Here is a 24,749-nt window from a genome sequence, read left to right as displayed (position 1 = left end):
AATTTCTCAAGCAAGAATTTTGCTAGTTGTTTATTTTTTTAAAACCATCTTGTTTTAAATTGATCACAATTTAGGTACTTCATTGTTACGCAGAATAATTTAATCTATTGAACTGCTGCATTGGACCTTAAGGCAACAATAATTAGGACGGTTAGATGTTTCCGTTTTAGATGGCTCATTCTGCCCAAAGTCTTGAATTAACTTATACTAGTAGTCTGATACAACAGCGATATAACAGATAAGGGCAGATTATATGACGAGCAGTGAACTGTGTGCACGACTGGTAGAGGAATCTAGTTCCTGTTCTCCCTTAGTCGCTACTGGTCTTTCTTGCTCTCTGCTGGGGTGTCCGGTTCATGTTGAGGCTCCTTGCTGCCCTCTGGTGGTAAGGGGCTGTTCTCACCACGACCCTTTATCTTCTTTGATGCCTCGAAGAGTTCGTTCAAGTTGAACTCGCGGATGATGTTCTCCTAGAACAGAATGAGACAAACGGGTGTGTGAGTGGGGACCCAAAGCCATTCACACACTTCAAAAAGTAAGGCGCGCATACACACACAGATTAGTGATCCCCACACAACACACCTCGCTGAAAGTCCAGGACACTGCTCGACACTTATTGTCCACCATTGGACGTCTCATGACCTCCCGCCCTGACTGGAAAAGCACCAATGTGGGGAGCTGCTTGGCCAGAGGGGAGGTGCTAACCTTGTACCTGCAGAGAAGGGCAGAAATAGGAGGCCCCTTCTCATCTAACTTCTAGACAGACTGTAGACTGCATGTCAATATAAATGACATTTTTGTTTGCATTCTGGTGAAAATGTAGTTTGTAAGAGACACTACCAACATCAGAGAGGGAAAGCCTTACCTCTGAGCCACCTCTCCGTACCGGCCAGCGTCTATCTTCCCAAACCGCAGTCCTGCACAGTTATACCTGCATAACAGAGGAAGAGAACAAGCGACAGCCATGTTTAGTTAACACCACAACATTAGAAAGATGTGTTTCACTGGAGGAAGAGTAGAGGAGGGGTGAAGTCACGCTGATAGAGGAGAGATTGAGCGAAAAGAGGAAACGGGAAGAATACTAACTTGAGGGAAAGGTCGGCAAAGACGGGGGCGAAGGACTGACACTGGGGAGACCAGTTAGCATAGAACTCAACGATCCACGTCACGCGAGTATCATGATTCAGCTCCTCCTGTCCAATGGGATTAGACCAGATCAGATTACCTGAGTAGATCACAATCACTGTATCAGTAGTCTGGTTTCCAGCCAGGTGTCTCCCTACTAATAGTATTGTCACTAGGCTGGCAAGCACAGATACTAGAGCAGTAGAACATGGATTAGCAACACTTAGCCTGTTGTACATCAGCTAAATCTAATGCTCACAGTCAGTAATATGGTAACGAGAGTCTCAGTTAACTAGACTCAACAGCCTACAGTATGGCGTCGTGTCTTCACCCTCATGGCTGTCACGTCTCAAGTCTTGGATCACCCCACTTACATCTATGGTCTTTTCACTGAAGTACTTGATGTACTCTGGGCCCATGTAGAGTGGCGGTTTACAGGTCATGACGAATGCTTGGACAGGAAAGGAAACAGAAACATTCTTGACATTGTAGAATATATAGTTGGTACTAACCCTAACTCCTAACACATGCTGTCAAATTCATTCACAGAGCACAGACAGACTGGTTGGTTTTGACCAGTAAAGTCGAAGTGCAAATCCATCCCTGAAGCAAGCATTGTCTTGTCTTAACAAGGAGCGCACCAACTTCCTCTGGTCACTAGTTATAATGCATATTAACTGACTGAGAGCAGTGACATGAAGGGCAGTGTGACAAGCAGCTCACCAATACACAGAGCGAAGTAGAAGATGCCCAGTCTGATGTCCAGCCTGAAGAAGAGGATGACGTTGGCCACCTTACTGAACATAAACAGGTTCCCTGCATGCTGCTCTAATGTGACTGGAGAACAGGAGAAAGGTTAGGGTTCATGACAGAGAGAGGGGGGAGACTGGGGGGAGGAGTAGTGAGAGAGGGGCAAGAGAGACTGGGGGGATGAATAGAGTGATGGGGAGGGAGAACAATAATAAGACTCAAGGATAAGGAAGGGGGGGTAGGAGGAGTTAACAAAATAAACAGTGCCCCCCCCCCCCCTCACAACTGTATTCTCATGTTTACAAAACAAACACATTGTCAAGAGCCAATGAACAAGCAGATGAACCTTGGGAGTGCTGTAATCTCAGGAGATGGTTTACAAGATGTGAGGGACCGGGTTTGTTGGGAAAATTGAAATAACAGTGTGTGTGTTTGTTCTGATGTTTACTGTTTATACTGTAAACCTATGAGAGTTGTTCAATGACAACAGTGGGCTCACCCCGGCTACATGGCCAGACCTGTGTGTGTGTGTGTGTGTGTGTGTGTGTGTGTGTGTGTGTGTGTGTGTGTGTGTGTGTGTGTGTGTGTGTGTGTGTGTGTGTGTGTGTGTGTGTGTGTGTGTGTGTGTGTGTGTGTGTATTTGTGTTATATTCTGCACCTACTGGCTCTTCTGTTCTTCATCATGACAATCGCACTGAGAAACATAAGAATCTCCACTTCTCTCTGTAAGACATAGGCCCCATAATATTACATGCAAGTATTGCAACATTTACGGTAACAATAAACCCCACAAGATTTAGCGCAAGAGCAACTCTACCCGATACTGACCCAGTCAAAGTCGCATGGGTTCCCGTCCTCTCGTTCTGTGTTGAGGTTTTCGCAAAGTCCCGGACACTTGCGAAGTATGAGGAATGCGGAGGACATCAATATAGACAAGATGTAATAAGGCTTGAATAGCCATTTGTATATTTGAGGTAAGTGGTAAAAGAAAGCAATAACTCCGGTGATCAACCCCATGTTCCCTCAGCATGAGAAGAGAAAGAAAGGGGGTTGAGCACAGTGACAGCCGTTCTTATTTTACCTCAGTGGTGACAGCTGAAGCAGCAAGAGCTCAACCAAAGATTGCTCAACGTGAATGAGCGCGACATATGACACTTGACTGCGCATGCGGACATTGACAGAAAAAGCTAAAACTTTTTTTGTACCTGTTGTCGTTCCGTAGACGGTGGTTTCTAGCGGGTACTCTAAAACATAAAGAACGTTAAAAAAATTAGGAAGTTGGTGAAACAACACACAAAGTTGCTAAAAGTACACGAGATAACGTACATGATCAGTCTAGTAATGCGACAGGAAATTATTCTCACCGGTCAGACGGACCGGAACCCCAGAGGAACAGGCAACTGTTGTTCAGCAAAGTCACGGAGAAGAGCGGAGAGAAGTTTATATCCGATGCCAGGTACATATTGTATGAATAATACATTTGGCCATACATCACGTTGAGCTGAAAAAATGTTGCACCCTTGGGAAACTAGCGAACGTTATATCTGTCTGAATGTGTCGTCAGTTTTCACAGATTTGGCCACACGTTCAATCCGTTCTATAAAAAGAACCCGCAGGTGACAGAGAACATCCATAAGCAGTTAAGAAAATATACATTAACATTTACATTTAAGTCATTTAGCAGACGCTCTTATCCAGAGCGACTTACAAATTGGTGCATTCACCTTATGACATCCAGTGGAACAGCCACTTTACAATAGTGCATCTAAATCTTTTAAGGGGGGTGAGAAGGATTACTTTATCCTATCCTAGGTATTCCTTAAAGAGGTGGGGTTTCAGGTGTCTCCGGAAGGTGGTGATTGACTCCGCTGACCTGGCGTCGTGGGGGAGTTTGTTCCACCATTGGGGGGCCAGAGCAGCGAACAGTTTTATATATACAGAGGACTTTCCAGGTTGGGCACCCTCCCTTTGGTTTAAGTAGACTTTTGACGCGTGCGTGTGTGACACCTATACAGGATGACATCAACAAACTGATCGATGGGGGCTACGGTGCAAACTGGATCAGCTGAACAAGCTAGAAGAAGCTCCATTACATGAGTGAGCGAGAGTCTGTTAGCGAGTTCCATACGCTCTCTTCCTCCCTCTGCCCACCTGCGACCTTCGATGACCCTGAGTTCAGCCCTGTACTAAAGCAGATTGGAAAGGGGGACACCTAGTTAGTTGTACAACTGAATGCCTTCAACTGAAATGTGTCTTCCTTGACATGCTACATTTTTGTACTTAGTATACCAGTTCTGTTTTATTATGTGCTCTGTTTTTGTAATGAAACAGGCAGGGAGCAGGTCTCGAATCCTCGACCTTCTAGCCCTTCTAGCCCGAGGTCTGGTGCGCTGTCGACTGTGCCGCAGAAGCTCATGCGGCAGAGTCCATTTCCGCGCTTATAAACACAGGGTCGTTACAATATGGACGTTAGAAACGCACACTTTTGTAGTGAGGAGTAAGGCCACCGTCATTACACATTTTGTCGGCCAATATATTCCAGGTATTACGGTACTTCTCCAATGGAAAATATGCAATGACAGTATGCAACTATACCACAAAGGAGTAGAGACGAGTCAAGCAGTTGTTGTCAGATTCTCGTCTGTAGTCACATGTGTACAAAACTAACCGTATCGCTTTAGGAAGACATCGATTTATTAGTTATTTAAATGTATTACTCGCAATAAATATGACGGAAATGTTTTCAACTCTGTATGGGCAAAATGATGCTCAGGGACCTCCCCGATCATCGTCTCTGGGATTTGGACCGGGAAATCCACCACCCCCTCTGCCGCCTAACCAAGTCCCGATGGCGGCCCAGATGCCACCTCAGCTCGGGGATGAGGGGCCTGCTCTACGGAAACCGGGAGCCATGAACGAACCTTTTTATTTACTGCGAGAACTACCAGGTACAGTTAACATTTCAGTGTGGGCACTACGTAATATGTTTATTCGTCCCCGAGTGGAGGATTTGAAGTATTTTTTTGCAAGCCCCTTAGGTTATTTTCTAATAATAACATTAACTAACGTTAACCTTTCTGAGCTAGCAAGCTATTGACTAAGATCCCAGCGGTTAGTTGAACGTTAATCTGTTTTGTGTGTGTTATATTTCTATATCAATTTCGAAGTGCACTTCCTACATTAGCCATCACAAGTTACTCCCTCTGGAGTCTGGACCCTAGTAGTATGAGACATTGACGTCCGTGTGGACAAACTCTGGATCTTGTTACTGCATTGACCGTGTATTTAAAAAATTTGCCTCACAGTGGGCAATGAGCTTACGGGCAACACCAACCTCATCACCCATTACAACCTGGAACACGCTTACAACAAGTTCTGTGGCAAGAAAGTCAAGGAAAAGCTCAGCAACTTCCTGCCAGAGTTACCAGGTGAACTACCGTTCGTCACCTTTACTATGTCTGTCTGTAAGTGATTTCTGTGGACCCATCCCACAGAGTATCCCACCTCAACTTGCCTCTTCCCCCATCTCTCTTTTCTCTGTAATAAATTGTCTGTTTTCCCTCTTTCCTGTGTCTGTAGGTATGATAGACTGGCCTGGTACCCAGGATGGCAGTTCGTTGCGCTCTCTGATAGAGAAGCCTCCAGTGTGTGGCAACTCCTTCAGCCCTCTGACCGGAGCCAGCCTCACCGGCTTCAGACTGCACACCGGACCGGTAGAGAGAGACATACACACACACACACACACACACACACACACACCTTCCTTTGACCACAATACTCCAATTTTTAGGATACTTTATTCATCCAACACTAGGCCTCCATATCATTTCTGTACTGTTAACAACGATGTTAAGACGTTATCTACTCTGTGTGTTTGTGTTCCAGCTACCGGAGCAGTACCGGCTGATGCACATCCAGCCTCCAAAGAAGAAGAGCAAGCATAAGCACAAACACAACCGACCACAGGATCCCATACCGCAAGGTAACGTATGGACACACACACACACACACACACACACACACACACACACACACACACACACACACACACACACACACACACACACACACACACACACACACACACAACCATACCTTCAGCCTTTGAAACCCTTCTGTCTTCACAGAGACACCCTCAGACTCTGACCCCAAGAAGAAGAAGAAGAAAAGAGATGACGACCCTGACCGCAAGAAGAAAAAGAAAGACAAGAAAAAGAAGAAGGTAAGACTGCTGCCCTGACCCTTTCTCCATCTCTTGCGCCGAAGTAGGTATATAGGAGGCCGATTGCCTGCAACCTTGTCCCCGGGCTAATTGCTCATATACGCCTGGAATAACAACGACTCAAATGTGGGAGTGAACTAGGGCTTTCCCCCCCCAAAAAAACATTTGTCGACCAAGACTTGTCTGTTCTTTCGACCGGTTTTAAAACTTGTATTTTTACATATATTGACACAACCTATGTATTTTAATTAAATCAACTATATGCACTGAGCTTGTCTGATGTTTTAAGCAAACTGTATGATGAAATAATTAAGACACACAAATGACTAGAGACAGCGAGTGACTAGCACCCGTTGTGTGTCTCCCTGCTGCAGTGACCACCACAGAACATCAACTGTGTGTATAGCGCTGTCTGTGTTGCTGAAGATGCAACATAATTAGTCACTTCTGACTGAAGAGTTATGTGCCCCGAAATCCCTCAGTTGTTTGGGATAAACATTCTTTCAACCCTTGCTCTCTTTACGTGACATATCTATGCTTCGCATGCATGTGTCCAATAGGGCCTGACCTATTGCACATCATAATCACCTCAATAAATTGGTAATGACGAACTCTGAACGCCGCAACACATGTGACAGCAAAATGGATGCAGAGGATGTGACAAACTCGAAACGGGGGAACGTTTACTGTTTGTGCAGGAGGTAAAGGGGAAAGACGGATGTGTGGAATAAATGTGACTAGTTGTGGAAAATACTGGAGATAATACTGGAGATCAAAAATAAGGTATGGCGCAAGCACTGCGTGTATATTAGGCCTGTATGGGCCAAACAGGAGCTGGTAGATTACAATATAATTTTTCTGACCATTTAGAACAGTGTAAACAACCCTAAATACGTGTATAAGCATACCAAAGAGTTTGTAACTATTTTTTTTTAAATGGTAAAGCCTTTATTACAGAAAAGACTAAAAACAGTAGCATTCATTTGTGAATGCAATTTCCAAAATGGAAAGATTTAGGCCTATTTATTGTTTACACGAATTGTTCAATGGTCGCTTTATTTGATTTAAAAACAACAAAATGCTTGAATATATTTCACATCATGAATGACTCGTATGCTGTGTGATGACATGAATGAATAAATTGAGACAGTAGCCTATATAAGTATTGAAATATAGGCCTAACTAAGTTAGTTACGGTATTAAGACTAAACAGGGTGCGCTCTTAAGCCTACAGCTTGATGGTGGTTATACAAGGCTGATATACTTAAGCAAAAAGGCACAAGGAGGGTGGTATATGGCCAATATACCACGGCTAAGGGCTGTTCTTAGACACAACGCAGAGTGTCTGGATACAATCCTTAGCCGTGGTATATTGGCCATATACCACAAACCCCGAGGTGCCTTATTGCTTTTATGAACTGGTTAACAACATAATTAGAGCAGTAAAAATACATATTTTGTCATACCCGTGGTGTACGGTCTGATATGACACGGCTGTCAGCCAATCAGGGCTCAAACCACCCAGTTTATAATAAGCCTACTAATGATAATGACATTACTTATTATTATAATTATGATTATAATAATAGTAATAACATAAGGAGATAAAGAAAAAAGGAGGGTGGTTATTATTATTTAAAAAATGACCATTTGGAACAGTTTAAACAGCACTAAATACATGATTTAATACCAGAGATGCTGGTCTAACGGGAAAAAAAGCTTATTACAGCATAAGCAATGATTTAAAAACGGACACTGTGGATTATTTATAAAGGCAGGCACATTTAACAGTTAGACTATTGATTATAGACCTAATTAAGTTGGTTTGCTCTCTTCACTTTTCTTAGACATTAAAGGCAAGGGCTTTTTTCTTGTCTCATTCCATTGTTGCCTCTGCTGCATTGTTCTCAACACCAATATGCTGATTAACTTTACTATTCTACACATAGCAACATGGTCTCAGAAAAGGCACCAATTCAACAGCGCACTGATGTTTCAGAACCGTGGACAGGAACCGCTATCCAACGTGGGAGAAAGCACATCTGTTATAAAATAATATTTTTATTGGTGTTGCACCATTGTTCCTACTTAATATAACCATATACAATTTCAGTAGCACGTCTTCGACTGATTGACTGTGCCATCCCCATGGCCTCCACAATGGATTAGTCCACTCAGACAGGAGCCAATCAGACTTGTACACCATGATTTGTATTTTAATTAGATTTTGTTTGCAACTGCTTGGCTAAATACATTTTGGTCGACCAACAGCCTATCGCACAAAACAGTTGACTAAATAATAGCATATTTATCATTATTTGATCTTAGCGAATCACAAGCTCTAAATCAGAAAACATGCAGTGTGTTAGCAAATTCCCCAAATTTGAGTGACTAAATGCTAGCTGTCTACCTTTTGAGTTAGCTAACTTAACATATTGCTGGCTATACATCAACATTTGTGTGGTCAACGTGTGTTGCGCATGTGGGGAAACTTACTGTCCCAATAAAAACATCATAATGGACTGAAATCTGCAGAAAAATGGCTGAAATCTCCATATTGCATCAAACGAGCGCATACAGTGGGAACATAAACAGTGGTACACAATACAGGGGATACGAGTTCAGAGGGAGGTTATTGGAGATGAAGCCAATGGTTATGGATCGGCACTTTTTCTAGTGTTTCTGTCTCCTTACAGAACCGCCACAGTCCGGACCACCCTGGCCTGGCTGGCTCTCAGCCCAACAGCCTCCGATAGACCAGACAGAGACAACAAGTGTGTGTGTGTGTTTTTGAGAAGCTGGTACGAGTGTGTTTTGAAGAATCAGGAAATGTTTAGGAGAGTATGTATTTAGATAACGAGAGATTATGCTTGTGTGACAGGGAGGGGAAAGACAGTCTCATGTGTCGTCAGAGTGTGTGTGTGGTAGATTGGATGTCAGCAGTGTAATATTGTTTGAGGATGAGAGACGGAAGGCCACTGATATTCTGAATGAGTGTATGTTATGTTCCCCTTTTTCATTTGGTTGTGATATTTTCTGACCACATATTCCAATAAACTGTTTTGTCCATGCTGCCTTGATCCTCTTTGTCTGTGGCATGGTTTTCTCCCTGACGCCTCAAGGGTTGCCTTTTGTGATGTTTCAGTCTTGGGCACAGGACTCCTCTCCAGGTAAAGGGGAACTAGCGAAGTCAGGAATATGCACCGGCGTGTTTACAATCTGAAAACATCCATTCAACATTTTCATTTATAATATGAATATAATGAATGAAGAATATAGTACTAACTTGGAAGATTGTCAGGGATATCAAAACAGTCACAGGACAGTTTCTTACATATTTGTTTATTTGATAAGACTTAAAGCTGGTTTTAGTCCCCAAATGAGACATGGCAGAAACAAAATTATGCATATCACTTCTGACACACAAAAGCTATAAACAGGAGCATGATGCGGAGGGGATTAGATAATACATTTCATCATTTTGGCAAAGCTACATGCCCCTGAGGAAAGATGCTGTACATATTGAAATATGGCTTAGCAGCCCATAGATATGACTAGAATGGCTCCCGACATGGATTTGGTTTCCTAGGTGAAGTTTGGTACGGTCTTTTCCTGTTGATTTACATTCATTTCTATGCACTGAGGTCAGGCAAGGCACTGAATTAATACAAAAATAACTTTCAATCCCCCTTCCCCACTATATGCTAAGGATTCACATTAACACTTGCATAATATAAATGCATCAGACTATTTATATTGAGAACATTGGTGTCTTCTCAGCCAATAGTGTTGTGGAGCATTACACCAGAAGCATTTGCATAAGAGATTACGTTATATTTACAAAAACAGTTTGTAGGCCAGAGCTTTGAGCTTACGTAGGGCACAGAGTTTTCCCTGGTCAGGATATGTGGATAGGAAAAATTCCTGGCCCTACAATATACATGAGCTCTGTAACCGGGTAGAGTACACAGCAAAAACACAATCTTCATCAGACGTAGTTATATTCATGGCACTACAATGAATACATCTGCTAACACACAACTTCCCTTTTTTAACACACATGCAGCTAAAAGGTACAAAAAGACACTTAAATACATTTATTTACACATACAAGTTCATTCCTGTGCACAAAGCTGTAAAAGTATGACACAGTGGACACTACCATTCTACGTGTCTACTTTTAAAACCTTAAAGTCTATGCTTTTGGGGGTCGAGTGTCACATGTTTTCCTATAAAAAACATCTGAATTGTATGTTCAGTGGAGAATGACCGATTAACTCCACTTCTTGAATTATCAATCTATGCATAGAAAATCTACGTATTTCAACTGATGATGAAAAGTGAAATCTACACACCACACACAGACAGGTCTTGATTGAAGAGAGGACGTTGGGGGAAAGAAGAGGTAGTCAGTGTCTCTACAGTCAGTCTGTGTGTAGGTATGCATGTTAATGTGATAAAAAATATTGCAATAGAAAAAGCATTGGCATATTTGGTACAACAAATTGTAGCATTACTCGTGGCTGGGTGAAGTGTGCATTGCTTTGGTTTTCCCAAGCTTCCTAGTAAAACGTATCACTACCATACTGTGTTAATTCATACTTAATGTCATTTTGATTCCTTTTTTTGTATATGACACCCAGTGTATTTTAAAATACAATGAATGACTTTTCTTCCAGCAGAAGTTGCACAATTCATATCTGAATATCATTCTTTGGTGTTGTGTGTGTGTTCATCTACATGGGTTGAGTAATATCTAAAGAATTAACACGTCACTGAAGGGTCTTTCAAGTACCTTAGAAGTTTTGGCCTAGCAACACAGACATATGAAGGTGTGAGTGTCTGCTTGTGACCAGTGAAAAGTGTTGTGGCTTTTTAACAAGTCATTTGGATATTCTGAACTGAACCCAGAAACTAAACAGCATAAAATATTGATGACACAACTTCTCCTTAGAGACAAATGTGTGGATTATGATTTTAAAAATATGGTTTAGTCAACAAAAACAGCAATAATCCTAACAATGAAAAAATAAAACAATGCTGATTTTGTGGATAACCATGGACACTGACAAAAATCATACAGTTCCCACAATCCTTAGCATTGCGCCAGAACCACTTCTTATGCTAGACCGTTGCTATGGTGTTTGAGGCCGTTGTGATCTGAGTGGTTGAGACCCTCTCTCTCCTGGCCAATGCCATTCTTTTCTCGAGCCTCCTTCTCCTGGATCAGGTGTCTGCGATGGTAGAATAGGTATCCAGGCAACAGGAAGCCACCCAATGAGAAGAGGATCATGCCCAGGTTGATCTGATGGGTGAAGGAGATATGGGAAGTTAGACGACCAGTGAGGGGTTAAAACCCCTTGTATGGATAACTGACTCACCCAGTAGGGGTCTCCGTGCAGGGATCCCACCATGATGATGAAGAGGGGCTGCTGCAGCAGGGCCACCACAGCACTGATCATCGACTGCAGCCCAGTCAGAGTACCAAAGTGGTTAGAGGGGTACCTGAGGGAGAGAAATTATTTCTTAAGTCATATTCTGTATTTAAAAGATGGTGACCATAGTTGCATGATGAAGATGAGGAAGTTGAAAACTTACACAGCAGCATACAGGCCTCCACAGCAGGAGTGGATGAACCCTCTGACCATGGTGTGGAGGATGAAGGTCAGGATCTACAGGAGAGAGAATGTTGACATTTAGGTATTTCTGTGCATTTGTCTGATACAGTATGTCAGAATGAACGAGCGATCATTAGTGTGTGTGTACCTGGAGCGGCAGGTTGTCTATCAGACAACACACTCCGAACGCCAGCAGTAGCAGATTGGTGAAGATGAAGGCTCTCATGGCATTGGTGATTTTCTGGATCTTTTTGTCTCTTGTCGGCCCGTCTGTTGGTCTGTGTGAGGTTGGCCAGGGACAAAAGACATCAACCTCACCTCTTCTATCCATTTAGCCTCTTTCCTCATTCTATTTTCCCACAGAGTTCCCATGAATTTTCCCCCTGAATTTTGGCCTAGATTTTCTACTCGCATAGATTTTCCTTTGTACTAACTAATTTATCATTTGTTTGCCATGCGTCCTTAATAAAAAATATTTTAAAATAGCCTTTATTCCAATGCATTAGATTTAACCGTTGATTTGTCATTGTTTTCTTTTGTCAGTCAGCTGTTTAGAGCGCACATTGCTTTGTTTTTCAGGTGCGTGCGGGTACTGGTGTTCTCCCTGGCCAGAAGAGGTAGACCATTTTAATTAGCTTCATTATTTTCTAGAAATATTTGTATTATATTGAATGTGTAGGCTACCTGTTCAGAGGAATGCACTTGATGTTTATCATTTTGTGTATTTCTCATGCGTTTGCCTTTGATTGTTGTGTCACTAATTCCCTATTAAGTCGCTGTTACTACTTTGTACATTGAAATTTTTTTTTTTTTTTTTTTACATCACACTGCTCTTTGTGCCGAGTTATGGTAGCTAGCCGTGATCCTGAATCACTATTTTCTTGTGCGGTGTTTTGAAAGGAGTGTCATGAGGGGAGAGTGGGAAGTCTGCCGTTTTATGGCGGTCATAAAATACGCTGCCCCAATGCTCTGTAGTGTTGGAGGTTGGAATGTAAACTGTGAGAACACAGAGACACCCTTGGACATCAAAAGTATGAATAATTAAACAATATTTATATTGTTGAGAATGTGGGAGTGGTCCGTGGACACTTTAGGGACAGTCATGAAGAGTGTGTTTCATTTGGTGATCTCATGAAGGACAGGAAACACACAACGGTTTCCCTTAAAGTGTACTTTTCCCAGCTGTCAGGTTCACATCTAAATATTGTGACATGTATGTAATTAAACATTAAACTATTTGTGAAAATATGTAATGTGATGTTAAACCCATATTTTCTCATTTAGGTTTCATATAAATTAACCAAATTAGTGGTCACGCCCACGTGAGCGTCATGGAATTGCCCCCTTTTCCCACAGAGTATAAAACCCAATTCCTACAAAAATGTACATAAAGTCAGAGAACGCCAGGATGGAATCCCCGCGTTGGAATGGCTACAATTCTATAGATTATTAGACCATACAGCTGTAGTTTTGGCTACACGGCTGGAAACTCTGGGACTATCGATCACTACAGAATAAGAGCAAATCCTAGGCGTAAAATTACTAGTCTACAGCTCGAAATTACGTAAATCTAGAACGAGAATATTGGCAAACGCCGAAACATCTATTCTAAGAGCATGGTACACCTGACGTATCCATTACAACAGACACTATCCAGAGCTGCGGAGAAAACTACAACCACGAAGGACATTGTGACTTCTGGGGAAGATAACCAGAGACCCCGATGAACTGACTTTCCAACAGACGGACCGGCGATTCCAACAGAGAAGACAACATATGGGCGTAAATATATACGTTGCAATTATTCTCGATTGAGCTGCCGTTCATGTGCAAAAGATTAGCATTTCAATGAATATATTTATCAACTGTGTGTAGTGAATCTATTTGTCAATCACCCTCTCTGTCCTCACCCCTTTCCTTTGTCTATCAAGCCGTCATATTGGCTTCGTCCGCTAGAGACCTTTGTTTTATTTAATTGTGTGATTATTTAGTTAGTGAATAAATAAGCCAACTTGTATATTGCTGATTCATAATTTAGGCTAGGATTCGTGCAGATTTCCAAAGAGTTTCATTAATAGAAGACTAATTCAGAAAACGATAACTCTAAACCTCAACATTTTCCTTGGTACCCCGACTTCCTAGTTAATGTTTACATGTTTAGTTTTAATCACGTAATAATTAAACCTAGAGAACTGATTTGATAAAATAAGTCTTCACATTTAATGCCAGTCTAGACACAACAGGAGCAAGCAGTAAAATACAAATCTCCAATATTTTACTGTTTACAATGCCTTTATCGATTAATTGGCTCCGTTTCTAAATGGTTGTGTTAGCTGTTTAATCTTAAGCAGCTGTATCTGGAGTCTGCATATGTTCATGAGTGTTAAAGTTCATAGACATTGTTGCCTAGTCTAGTAAATTGGCCAGTTTCAGACCCATTTCAGGTGTACCAACTTTTCAGTCTACAAAAAAGGTAAATTTGGCAGCAAAATGCATCAATTAATGTAGGCCTAGTCATTATGCACACTTTGGGGTGTTTTGTAACAGATGTATATTTCAGTTCATCAAACGGTCCGAGTGCACATGCACTGTTTGGATGCGAGAATTATTTTGAAGTGGACGAACATGCACAGGTAGCCTACTTTTTGAAGTGATTTGTTTGACAATCAGATGAAAACATGACTGGTGGTGTTCATGCCACATAAAGGTAATTAATTTGTGTCGTTTTACTAGTAGGCCCATAAAAACTTCACTTATACATGCCCAATAGAGACAGCCCTCCGAATGTCATGGTGTCAATCTCGCGCTGCTCTTTCGCTTTCGCTCTCACACACCTCTTCTCTGTCTCTGCCACACACTCCTTCATCCTCCAGTCCATGATGTAGCCAATCAGAGGACAGGTGACCAGGCAGAGCAGCTGCAGGGTGCCAAAGATGGACGAGTAGAAACTCACTAGAGAGGAGAGAACACACATTTAGACACACATAACAAGGACATGTCACTTTCACCAGGAGACATCTCTCACCTTTCTCCTTTGCCTCGACTATCAACTTCGCAGAAGCTGAGGAAAGAATGGAGGACAACTTGATTAGAACACATGGAGGGAATATGGACCAGTCATGACAGTGTGTTGATTTGTCAGTTGACTGCCAGCAGGGTCTGGTTTGTCAGTTACTCACCGTGAGGGTCGCCGTGGGTGACGAGGAACTCCAGCATCTTGTTCATTGCGCCCATAAAGAAAATTATCCTGAGCTGGGTCATCCCCATGGTAACCAGACTCCACAGGAAGATGGGCGAGAACACCGACCTACGGAATGGGATGGCATCTGAGAGAGAGAGGGTAGACAGACAGTTAATATGGGTCTACGGGATGTGTTTGTGAGCAAGAGTTGCTGTTGTGTTTTCAGGTGTGTGTTCTCGACTCACTCTGTGTGTCAGCTGGGAGCTTCTCAGTGGAGTCGTTCAGGCCTCCATTCTTCTGACTCAACCTCTCTCCCACACTCTTATGGTCCCCAGACAGATAAGTCAGCGCTAACTTCTTACTGTTAAAGAGGAAAAGAAACCAAAGGTGAAAGTTGTTTATGTTTATTCATGTTGCATGTTAGTATGGTAACGGTTGCATTTCTATTTAACTGTCACTCTTAGTACTACAGTAACCTGATAAAGTTTACTGTCTTGTTCTAGCATTGTGGAAGTATTATGATAATATTGTAATAGCCATTCTTTTGTGATCTGACGTTGTTTTACTGTTGTAATGACCTGTAGTCGACCTCGTCGGGCGTGGGGAAGGCCTCCACTGGCCAGTTGAGAAAACAATTGAGGAAGACTAAGCCTGCTAGACCCGACCACACCCACATGATCACCCGGAACGACACGCCCGCATCATAGATCAGCTTAGAGAGGGACGAAGGGAAAATGGGGTGTTATTAGTATAGAAGAGTATAAATATTTGAGGCTTACTGTGGAAAGGTCATTGAACGTGCATTCTATTTGTATGAGTGTTACGGGACAACGCTAACAAATATGCATTCATATCTGACAAACGTGCATCCATCATGGTTACCTTGACTCCATGGAAGGTGACAGCGGAGGAGGCATAGGAGCCAATCATCAGAGACATGATGGTGGAGCTCAGACTGCCAAACATGTTGGGTAGCTGGAGGGAGAATAATATATATTTACGGATAAGTCTCAAACACTGACAATTTGACCAAAATAAACACACACTGATACAGTGAGAGCACAGACAGTAGTAGTAATGTCTTGCTTGAAAATGGAGCGCAAGATAGTGGTCAGTGCAGATAATTTGTTTTGGTAGCTGAAGGAATTATTTGATTTCCTTACCCAATTATAACCATTGGATTATTTCTACGGCCATAAAACCCCGTATGAATATGGTTTAGTTTATTTACCAAAGTAATTGATTACTTTCTGCAAGTTATTCACCTCTAAAACGACGTTTGCGACAACACTAAACTAGCTTTTTTAAATTATTAGCTTGTCGAACGTACATGGAAACTGCCACGACCAGAACCAAAAGGAAAGAAATAGAGAGATCGTCAGATAGAGAATTAACCACAAAATAGAGCATGATTTTGGGTACTCTTCAGAATCTAACTGTGGGGGGGAAATACTGCAATAGGTGATGAAAATGTGGTGAGCACGGACAACAATGCTCACAACTTACGCCCCTCCAGTCCCCAGCACAGGCCTTGACCTTACGACCCAGGCACTCCAGTCAAGCCCCAGGGGAAAAAGATGAGGCCGAGAGGGTGTGTCACTTCTTGAGATGCAAAACAATATTGTAATGCTTTTGACAGCAAAGATAGATGAAAGGGCAAATAGCTTGGAGGTCATGGTTAGGGAGAATACGATGAAAATTGAGGCCATTAAAAAATCTGTTGTCTTTATCTTTGGAGAAGTGAAAACCCTCAAAAGTGACATGAAGAAAGTGGAAGTTATCTGCCAGGAAAATGAAAAGAAGGTGACTGAACTCGAGCAAAAGGTGAATGAGGCGGAGAGATACCAGCGCAGGTGGAAACTGGGGCTCCATGGAATTCCAGAGCAGGCGGATGAGGACATCAAATGCAGAGTTGTTGACATCTGTGGAGCTGTCATTCCCGAATCAAAAGCCACACTTCAGGAAAATGTAGACATCGTCCATCGTTTGGGTAGACTAAAGGATCAAGACAAGAGACTGAGGACAACCATCATCCGGTTCACCAAGAGATCTACACGGGATCTTCTTTGGAGGTGAGCGAAGAATTGTGAATTCCTCATCAAGCAAATATTGAGGTTCACAGAGGATCTGACCTCAGCAGACAAAGTGACAAGAGAGAAACTGTGGCTGCAGCTCGAAAGGCAGGGAAAACTGCATTTTATCGGTGCAAGAGTGATCATCGATGGGAAAGAAATGTGGCCAAATCAGAACATTTGAGTGAGAGCCAGAGTCTAACTCAGACAGAACGGTCAGGCCAAAAAACTGATTACCAGGTGAAAAGCAGCCTTTTATTATACAAATGTACACAAACACTTGATTGAGAAAAGGCTGACCTGAGAACTGGTAAGCTAAACACCAACTTTAGGTGAATAACTGCTTATTGTAAAGTCTAGACAATGTCTCCCCCTTGTGGGAGTAAGAATACTTTGGTAACTTTATGACAATCTTTTTTTTGAGAGGTTAATAATGGGATGGAAATCCTTTTGAGTTACATATCCTTAGGAAAAGCTTATATTAGCATAACAAGGTTGTTGGGTTGAAGTTTGTCTTTATCTCTTTGTTCAATTAATGTCAGAGGTATTTGTAATTTACTCAAGCGTAAGGCTATTTTCCTGTATTGCAAACGGTTTAATGCAGACTTTTACTTTTTACAAGAGACTCATGCTTGTTCTTCCGATCTATCTTTTTGGAAAAATCAACAAGGTAACGATATCTGGTTATCAAATGGCAACAACCACTCTGCAGGTGTAGCAATTTTAAGAGGTGCATTTTTAGGGAAGGTCATCAGTAGTAAGACTCACCACTCTGGACATTGGGTTAATTTTAACAGTATATAACAGGAATATTTATGCATCCAACAACAAACAAAACAACAGGATATTATTTCAAGAATTTGAAGAAGAAATTAAGAGTTATAGGTGTATTTCATGATATCAAAATTATCTTAGGTGGAGATTTTAATTCTTTATCTAATGTGATGATTGACAGATATTCCTCTCCTAACAGATCCAGCATAGTTAATCCTGAGTTTAATAACCTGTGTCTTGGTCTTGGATTAGCAGATATTTGGAGATCTAAATATCCTGATAAAAAGGAATTCACTTGGAGTAACAAGGACATGTCCAGACAGTCAAGAATTGACTTCTGGTTGATTTCTAATTCATTAGATAATTCTGTAGTCAAGGTATCAATTGAACGATCAATTCTTACTGGTTATATTCTTATCTTTAAAAATGAATGGATCTGAAGTTCAACTGAATCGGAGTTATTGGAAACTCAATAGTAGACTGTTGGAAGATGATAATTTCAAGATGGATGCCAAAGATATTATACAAGACAATTGGAGGAAAGCCCAACTATTTAAGTCTTATGGGAAATATTGGGAATTAATGAAGTATGAAATAAGACAAACAGCCACGAAGAGAGGTAGAAAAATTGCTGAATTTAAAAGATTGAGGGAAGATAAACTTGTTAAGGAAATCCTCTCTCTAATCTCCATGGAGGACCTTGATGAAGAAGGAAAGGCTCAGTTATTCTCTTTACAACTAGAAATGGACCCAATGTATGAAGAGAGAGCAAAAGGGGCATTTGTAAGATCAAGGAGGTGGTGGTTGGAGGAAGGTGAAAAAAAAAAACATTTACAATTTAGAAAGAAAAGTTCAGAATTTACATTTATTCATAAGCTCAATATAGATATTTCAAAATGTTTCAGAATTCTACGGTAACCTTTATACCAGTAATGCCTGTCCTACTAGTGACATATCTGCCTTTCTAGACTGTCAAAGACTGCAAAATTCATAGATGAAGACTTCCAAAAGTCTTGTGATGAAATTATTTCTATTAATGAAAAAGAAAATGTATCAGCAAGTTAAGAGAACAAATCTCCAATAAATATTTTCAGGAGGATATTATTGAATTTCTATTTAATGTTTTTAAGGATGCAATTGATTTTGGGGTCCTGCCTGTTTCTATGACACAAGGGCCTAATTTCTGTAATACCCAAACCAAACAAGGATTCTATGAGACCAATCGCATTAATGAACAATGATGGAAAGACACTTGCATCCATCTTTGCAGAAAGACTTAAAAAAGGTATTGACCAAATCATTGATGATACCCAGTCTGGTTTTATGAAGGGCAGACAAATATGTAATAACATTCTACTAGTATTGGACTTGATAGACGACAATGAGCACATTATGGAAGATAGCTTTTATTTGTAGACTTTCACAAGGCATTTGATACAGTTGAACATTATTTTATTTTTGAGACTTTGATTTTGGTCAATATTTTTGAAAGTGTAATTAAGACACTTTACAATAATAGTAACAGCTCTGTTAAATTATCCCATGGAACTTCAAAGATTCGACATTAGACGTGGAATTAAACAAGGATGCCCAATTTCAGCTTTCTTATTTTATTGGTCTCACAAGTTGTCACTTCATATAAATAAGGATAGTTTTAGGGGTATTCAGATACAAGACAGAGATTAAATGTTCACAATTGGCTGACACCACCATTTAAATTAAATAAAAAGTCAAGATAGCTATTGAGTGTATTAATGCCTTCACACATTTATCAGGTTTATCTCTGAATATTAGGAAATGTGAATTATTTGGGTTGAAAAGATGCGACTTAAACTCAGTATGTAATATCCCTGTAAAAGATGTGATCACATATCTTGGTATTACAGTTAGCAAAGATCAGAAAGAAAGGGACAACCTATATTTCTCTCCCATTGTAGAGAGAATTGGAAAGAGATTTAACTCCTGGTCATTAAGAGATCTTTCTTTATCTGGACGTGTACTTTTATCAATCTGAAGATGAGTTTATACCTCCCTTGCCTTGGATGTTCCTCTGTCAGTAACTAAAATGGTTGATACTAAATTATTTAACTTCATATGGAGGAATAAATCTAATTTATTTAAGAAAATCGGTAATATGTAGCACCCAAGATGAGGGAGGGTTGAATGTTTAGGATTTTAAATCCTATAATATAATCTTTAAGATTAAATGGATACAAAACTATTTAAGAAATAAGGATTGCATCTGGAATATCATCCCTAATGTAATATTCCAACAAATTGGTGGTCTAGAATTCTTACTCAAATGCAACTTTGATATGGGTAAAATCCCTATTAAGCTTTGCAAACTTTCATAAACAAGTACTTCTAACTTGGAACCTCATGTACAAACAATTTCCCCCCTCATAGGTATACAATCTGGAATAAAAAACAAGTCTGTTTTTATATGATTATCCAGAATTTATTAGAACACTCAATGTTACATTCACTCCTGAGGAGTATCAAATTGTTGTTACTGTCCCTAAAGGTGCTATTCTTTTAGGAGAATATAACAGTACTCCAAGTGCAACTGTTGAGGATTTTGTAGCCTCAATACAACTAGAAGGAATTGACATTTTAAACTATAAATGTAATAACATGTATATAAGTAAACTGTCAATATGTTACTAGTCCCTCTGCTAAAATGTACTGGAATGCAGCCCTAGGACAAGTGAACTGGAACAACGTGTTATCTGGTAAATATTGTATATCTAATAAGGTGAAAGAAGTATTATACAAACTCATTCATAGAATCTACCCTGTAAAGACCTTTATTATACACCGGATTTAAAATAGCTATTGATAACAAATGTGTATTTTGTGATTGTGACCCAGAGACTCTTGACCATTTATTTTGCTCTTATGTCATAAGATTTTGGTGTGAGTTAAAAGAACATTTTTTAATTTGAAAGACTGATAGTGTTTTATTTTGAACCAAATTATATGGACCCTGATTTAACTTTCATTGTTAATTTGCTTCTTTCTTGGAAGATTCTTTATCCATAAAATGAAGTGGGCAGAGAACAAAACCCTTTTCACATTATTTAAGATCGAATTTAAATATTATTTTGAAATGATCAGTAAATGTAAAAACAAAAAAGCAATACACACCATAAAAGTATTTAACAAATTGAAAATAAAGCTTGATATGTAATACCCGTCTGTTAGGTGTATGTACTCTTGTTTGTATATATATATTTTTTTTTGTATTCGTTGTGTTCATAATAAAAAAAATATTTAAAAAAATACTTTTTTAAAAGTCTCGTTTGACTGTGTTTTTGGAGTGCAGTAATGCAATTTCACCAGCAGATGGCACAGATGTATTGAGTAAAACAGGCCTACAGTATCACTTTGGCAGGGGAACTAAGTATCACACTAAAACGACTTCCTATCATTTAATAAAGTGAATAACAGACATGTCATAGACACAGAAGGATGGAAGCATAATTAAAAATGGTTTTAGACCCAATGACATTCAATAAGAGCACTGTTCATGAGCTAGGCCATTCTCAGCAGACTATCAGCAACCACACATCAACGATGCGTAAACGAATAACAGCGACACTGACGTGCAGTGTCAATGTCCCTTGATTTTAAAAAGTTATGATAATTTCTTCATGCTCAGGATCTCATACCAAATGGATCACTATGATAGTCATTATTACTTATTAAGTGCAGACTACAGAGCAATCTTGCAGCACGGACTGAACGTTAGTTTCAACAAGTCAAGATGCCCATTGAAGATATTTGTATAACTGATTCTCTGGGAGTTTAGGGAAATATTTTTACACAATATTTTCTTCCCATGAGCAGTAGTACTCGTGCCGACTGAAAGTGAAACATGATGGTGTGAGCGAGGGGAAGTTGTGATCTTTTTGTCACCAGGTTGGTGTGTTGCTGGAGCCTAGAGGTCTCCCTAGGGTCAGGTCAGAGGAGTCAGGTCTGGCACAACAACAGGCTGTTCCTGGCCGTGTTCCGACATGACACTGGACCAGTAAAAGACACACGAAACACGCGTCCTCATTGATGGATTCCTAGAAGGCAAGTATTTCCCATCCTGGTGTTGCAGACAACGTGTAACGCTACAGATACCCCAGGATGATCTCTGGCAGATTTTGTGAATGCCAGGGGCCATGTGCTAAAAACACACAGAAAAGTTAGTATCTCGTACAAACGTCAAAGTAAAGTTATTCTAGCCATGTTAAATGCCAGTCTTAACGTTTGCCTGTTGGGACTGTTACCTAACTGTACAGCACAGTGAGATAAGAGCGTCTCGGCACCTGTCTGTTTGTGTGGTGTGTGTGTGTGAAGGAGGAGATATTCCCACTTGTTCTCTGACAGGAGCCCATAAAGCACACATTTAACACATTTCCTTCAAGCACGACATCCCTGTTTAGACTGCCAGGGTCAGTGGAAACACGTGTGTTTAGCAGACAGGAATGACCTACACCACATTACCAAAAGTATGTGGACACCTCGCTTTGTGCACGGGTTCATTGTCAACAGGAAAGGTCCTTCCCCAAACTGTTGCCACAAAGTTGGAAGCACAGAATCATCTAGAATGTCATTGTATGCTGTAGTTAAGATTTCCCTTCACTGGAATGAAGGAGCCTGAACCATGAAAAACAGCCACAGACCATTATTCCTCCTCCACTAAACTTTACAGTTGGCACTATGCATTGGGGCAGGTAGGGTTCTCCTGACATCTGCCAAACCCAGATTCGTCCGTCGGACTGCAAGATGGTAAAGCGTGATTCATCACTCTAGAGAAGTTTCCACTGCTCCAGAGTCCAATGGCCAGCGAGCTTTACGCCACTCCAGCCGACGCGTAGACCTGTGTGCGGTTGCTCGGCAATGGAAACCCATTTCATGAAGCTCCCGACAAACAGTTATTGTGCTGATGTTACTTCCAGAGGCAGTGTGTGTCAGTATTGCAATCTCGAACAGATGATTTTTACGCGCTTCTGCACAGAGTTTTCGTTCTGTGAGATTCTGTGGACTACCACCTCCCGGCGGAGCTGCTGTTGTTCCTAGATGTTTCCACTTCACAATAACAGCACTTACAGTTGACCGGAGCAGTTCTAGCAGGGCAGAAATTTGATGAACTGACTTGTTGGAAAGGTGGAATCCTATGATGGTGCCACATTGAAAGTCACTGCGCTCTTCAGTAAGGCCATTCTACTTCCAATGTTTGTCTAGGGGATTGCATGGCTGTGTGCTTGATTTTATACACCTGTCAGCAACGGGTGTGGATGAAATAACCAAATCCACTCATTTGCAGCAGTGTCCACATACTTGTGTATATGCAGTGCATTCGGGAGATCTTCAGACAATGACTTTTTCCACATTGTTACGTTACAGCCTTAATCTAAAATAATTAGTTTTCCCCGCCTCATCAATCTACACACAATATCCCATAATGACAAAGCAAAAAGTGTATTTTTTGTGTGCACATTACATTTACATAAGTATTCAGTATAGGTATCCCTTTGCTGAGACTCAAAATTGAGCTCAGATCCATCCTGTTTCCAATGATCATCCTTGAAATTTCTACAACTTTTAACTACAAATTAAGCAAAGGACTTTGCTTGCCTTTCCAACAACAATGATAGGGAGGTGCAGAGTCAACTCTAAATTGATTCGTCGACTCCCATTTCTGAGTGCCAAGATTTGAGTTTCTATTGGACAACTTCAGGTATGTCCCTCCGGTTTGGTACCGTTTAAGAAACGTTTTTGCAACAGAATCGACGTAATGAAGCCCCAAGCAAGCCAGGGCGAGGAAAGGAGGCAAAAAAACATGGTGAGCATATGTCTTGGTAATCTGTTTCGCATGCCTCAGAAATTGACCGAAGTAGCCTAAAGTTCACCTCTTTCCCCAGGCCTTTATAGCCTATAACAAGCAAAATAATGTGTTTTGTGATAACTGCACTGTGATTTTTTTTTCAGTTTGGGATTTTTGTTAACATTAAGTATTCCAATTTCATTTAAAATTCACGCCCCTAGCAGGAAGCACTAAACCACAGCTGAGAGTACTCTCTTCCTCTCTCTGTCTTACACCCCCTTCTGTAAGCCCAGGAGGGTTCCCTGACCAGGAAATACTCTGGGCCCAAGTTAAAAGGCTGTAAGTGAGATCCTGTTTTCAAACCCCTCTCTGTCTCATCTGCCCTCTCTCCTTCTCAGGTCCTGTCGGTCTGCCACCTGTCTGTCTGATTGTCTCTCTCAAGACACAGGGGGGAAGGGCTTGGGAGGAATGTGGCGGTTGCCATAGGAGATCTTAAAACGGAACAGCAATCACCTGCCGGCTCATGCCATTAACTATCATTTTCTACTGCTCTATTTATTGGTTTTCATATCAACTTTCTTTCATTGTCCAGAACCTAAAGACACAATGCTAGTTATATTCGCAAACCATGTTAGTTGTTGCTATTAGACTCTCTTTATATGTCTCAGATATTAATCTCTGTCACATATAGAACCGCTTGGAAAAACAGAGACATCATAGAGGGGTCAGAAAGGGACAAATGGAGAAGAGTGAATGTCAATGTCTAGCAAGATTGGTGTATATGTGTGACAATGAAAAAACGCTTTGAGATGAGAGGGAGGGAGGGCGCCCTTGTGTGTTTTGGGTAGAGGTGGATGGGCGGAGCAGAGGAGGATGTGTGACAAGTCAGGGCTTACGATTGGTGGGAGGCACAAGTGGGACAATTTCCATACGGAAAAAGGCTAAACACCTGACTAAGATACGGACTAAACAACACCTGACTAACATACACAGCCCTTCAGTAGGGTAATAATAGCACACTGGTTGCCCAAGACAAACACAGACAAGGTGCCCCATATCATATGACGTGCAGACACCACATCACACACACACACACACACACACACACACACACACACACACACACACAGCTTCCAGACACAACACAACACTCTGTCTTCTTAGTTCTATGACGCTGACCACCACCATA

The 24,749-nt window shown here is 41.0% G+C and overlaps 3 protein-coding genes across 8 annotated transcripts in view; 1 reads left to right on the top strand and 2 right to left on the bottom strand.

Annotated features, from left to right (window-relative positions):
* Positions 1-15: 15 nt before the first annotated feature.
* LOC118363508 (thioredoxin-related transmembrane protein 2-B-like) lies at positions 16-2,975 on the bottom strand. 2 transcript variants are annotated; one of them, XM_035744422.2, is made up of 8 exons: positions 2,704-2,975; positions 2,538-2,598; positions 1,849-1,962; positions 1,500-1,576; positions 1,087-1,193; positions 866-931; positions 583-712; positions 16-470 (listed from the first exon to the last, which is right to left on the bottom strand). In XM_035744422.2, the coding sequence occupies exons 1-8, from the start codon at positions 2,890-2,892 to the stop codon at positions 318-320; spliced, it is 897 nt and encodes a 298-aa protein (XP_035600315.2). In that variant the 5' UTR covers positions 2,893-2,975; the 3' UTR covers positions 16-317. The 2 variants fall into 2 exon arrangements, with proteins under 2 accessions (XP_035600315.2, XP_035600316.2); XM_035744423.2 differs by having other exon boundaries at positions 2,534-2,598; positions 2,704-2,756.
* Positions 2,706-9,177, top strand: LOC118363509 (mediator of RNA polymerase II transcription subunit 19-A). 3 transcript variants are annotated; one of them, XM_035744426.2, is made up of 7 exons: positions 2,706-2,849; positions 4,649-4,823; positions 5,181-5,303; positions 5,455-5,588; positions 5,761-5,857; positions 6,003-6,097; positions 8,794-9,177. In XM_035744426.2, the coding sequence occupies exons 2-7, from the start codon at positions 4,724-4,726 to the stop codon at positions 8,851-8,853; spliced, it is 609 nt and encodes a 202-aa protein (XP_035600319.1). In that variant the 5' UTR covers positions 2,706-2,849; positions 4,649-4,723; the 3' UTR covers positions 8,854-9,177. The 3 variants fall into 3 exon arrangements, with proteins under 3 accessions (XP_035600319.1, XP_052344352.1, XP_035600317.1); XM_052488392.1 differs by lacking the exon at positions 2,706-2,849 and adding an exon at positions 3,106-3,331; XM_035744424.2 differs by lacking the exon at positions 2,706-2,849 and having other exon boundaries at positions 3,984-4,823.
* A 246-nt stretch (positions 9,178-9,423) lies between these two features.
* LOC118363507 (large neutral amino acids transporter small subunit 3-like) overlaps positions 9,424-24,749 on the bottom strand; it is a 35,638-nt gene continuing 20,312 nt past the window's right edge. For all 3 annotated transcript variants that reach the window (XM_052488391.1, XM_035744420.2, XM_035744421.2), the window contains 10 exons: positions 15,779-15,871; positions 15,475-15,608; positions 15,142-15,257; positions 14,895-15,041; positions 14,741-14,776; positions 14,550-14,667; positions 11,864-11,993; positions 11,696-11,769; positions 11,479-11,602; positions 9,424-11,402 (listed from right to left, as the gene is read on the bottom strand). In XM_052488391.1, coding sequence (XP_052344351.1) covers positions 11,217-11,402; positions 11,479-11,602; positions 11,696-11,769; positions 11,864-11,993; positions 14,550-14,667; positions 14,741-14,776; positions 14,895-15,041; positions 15,142-15,257; positions 15,475-15,608; positions 15,779-15,871 — 1,158 coding nt within the window. In that variant the 3' untranslated portion in view covers positions 9,424-11,216. The remainder of the gene's footprint in view (positions 11,403-11,478; positions 11,603-11,695; positions 11,770-11,863; positions 11,994-14,549; positions 14,668-14,740; positions 14,777-14,894; positions 15,042-15,141; positions 15,258-15,474; positions 15,609-15,778; positions 15,872-24,749) is intronic.

This window comes from Oncorhynchus keta, chromosome 30 (genome assembly GCF_023373465.1).
Source record: "Oncorhynchus keta strain PuntledgeMale-10-30-2019 chromosome 30, Oket_V2, whole genome shotgun sequence".
Taxonomy (NCBI): domain Eukaryota; kingdom Metazoa; phylum Chordata; class Actinopteri; order Salmoniformes; family Salmonidae; genus Oncorhynchus; species Oncorhynchus keta.
The sequence above is the reverse complement of the archived record's forward strand: the minus strand, read 5'-3'. Positions and strand labels throughout refer to the sequence as shown.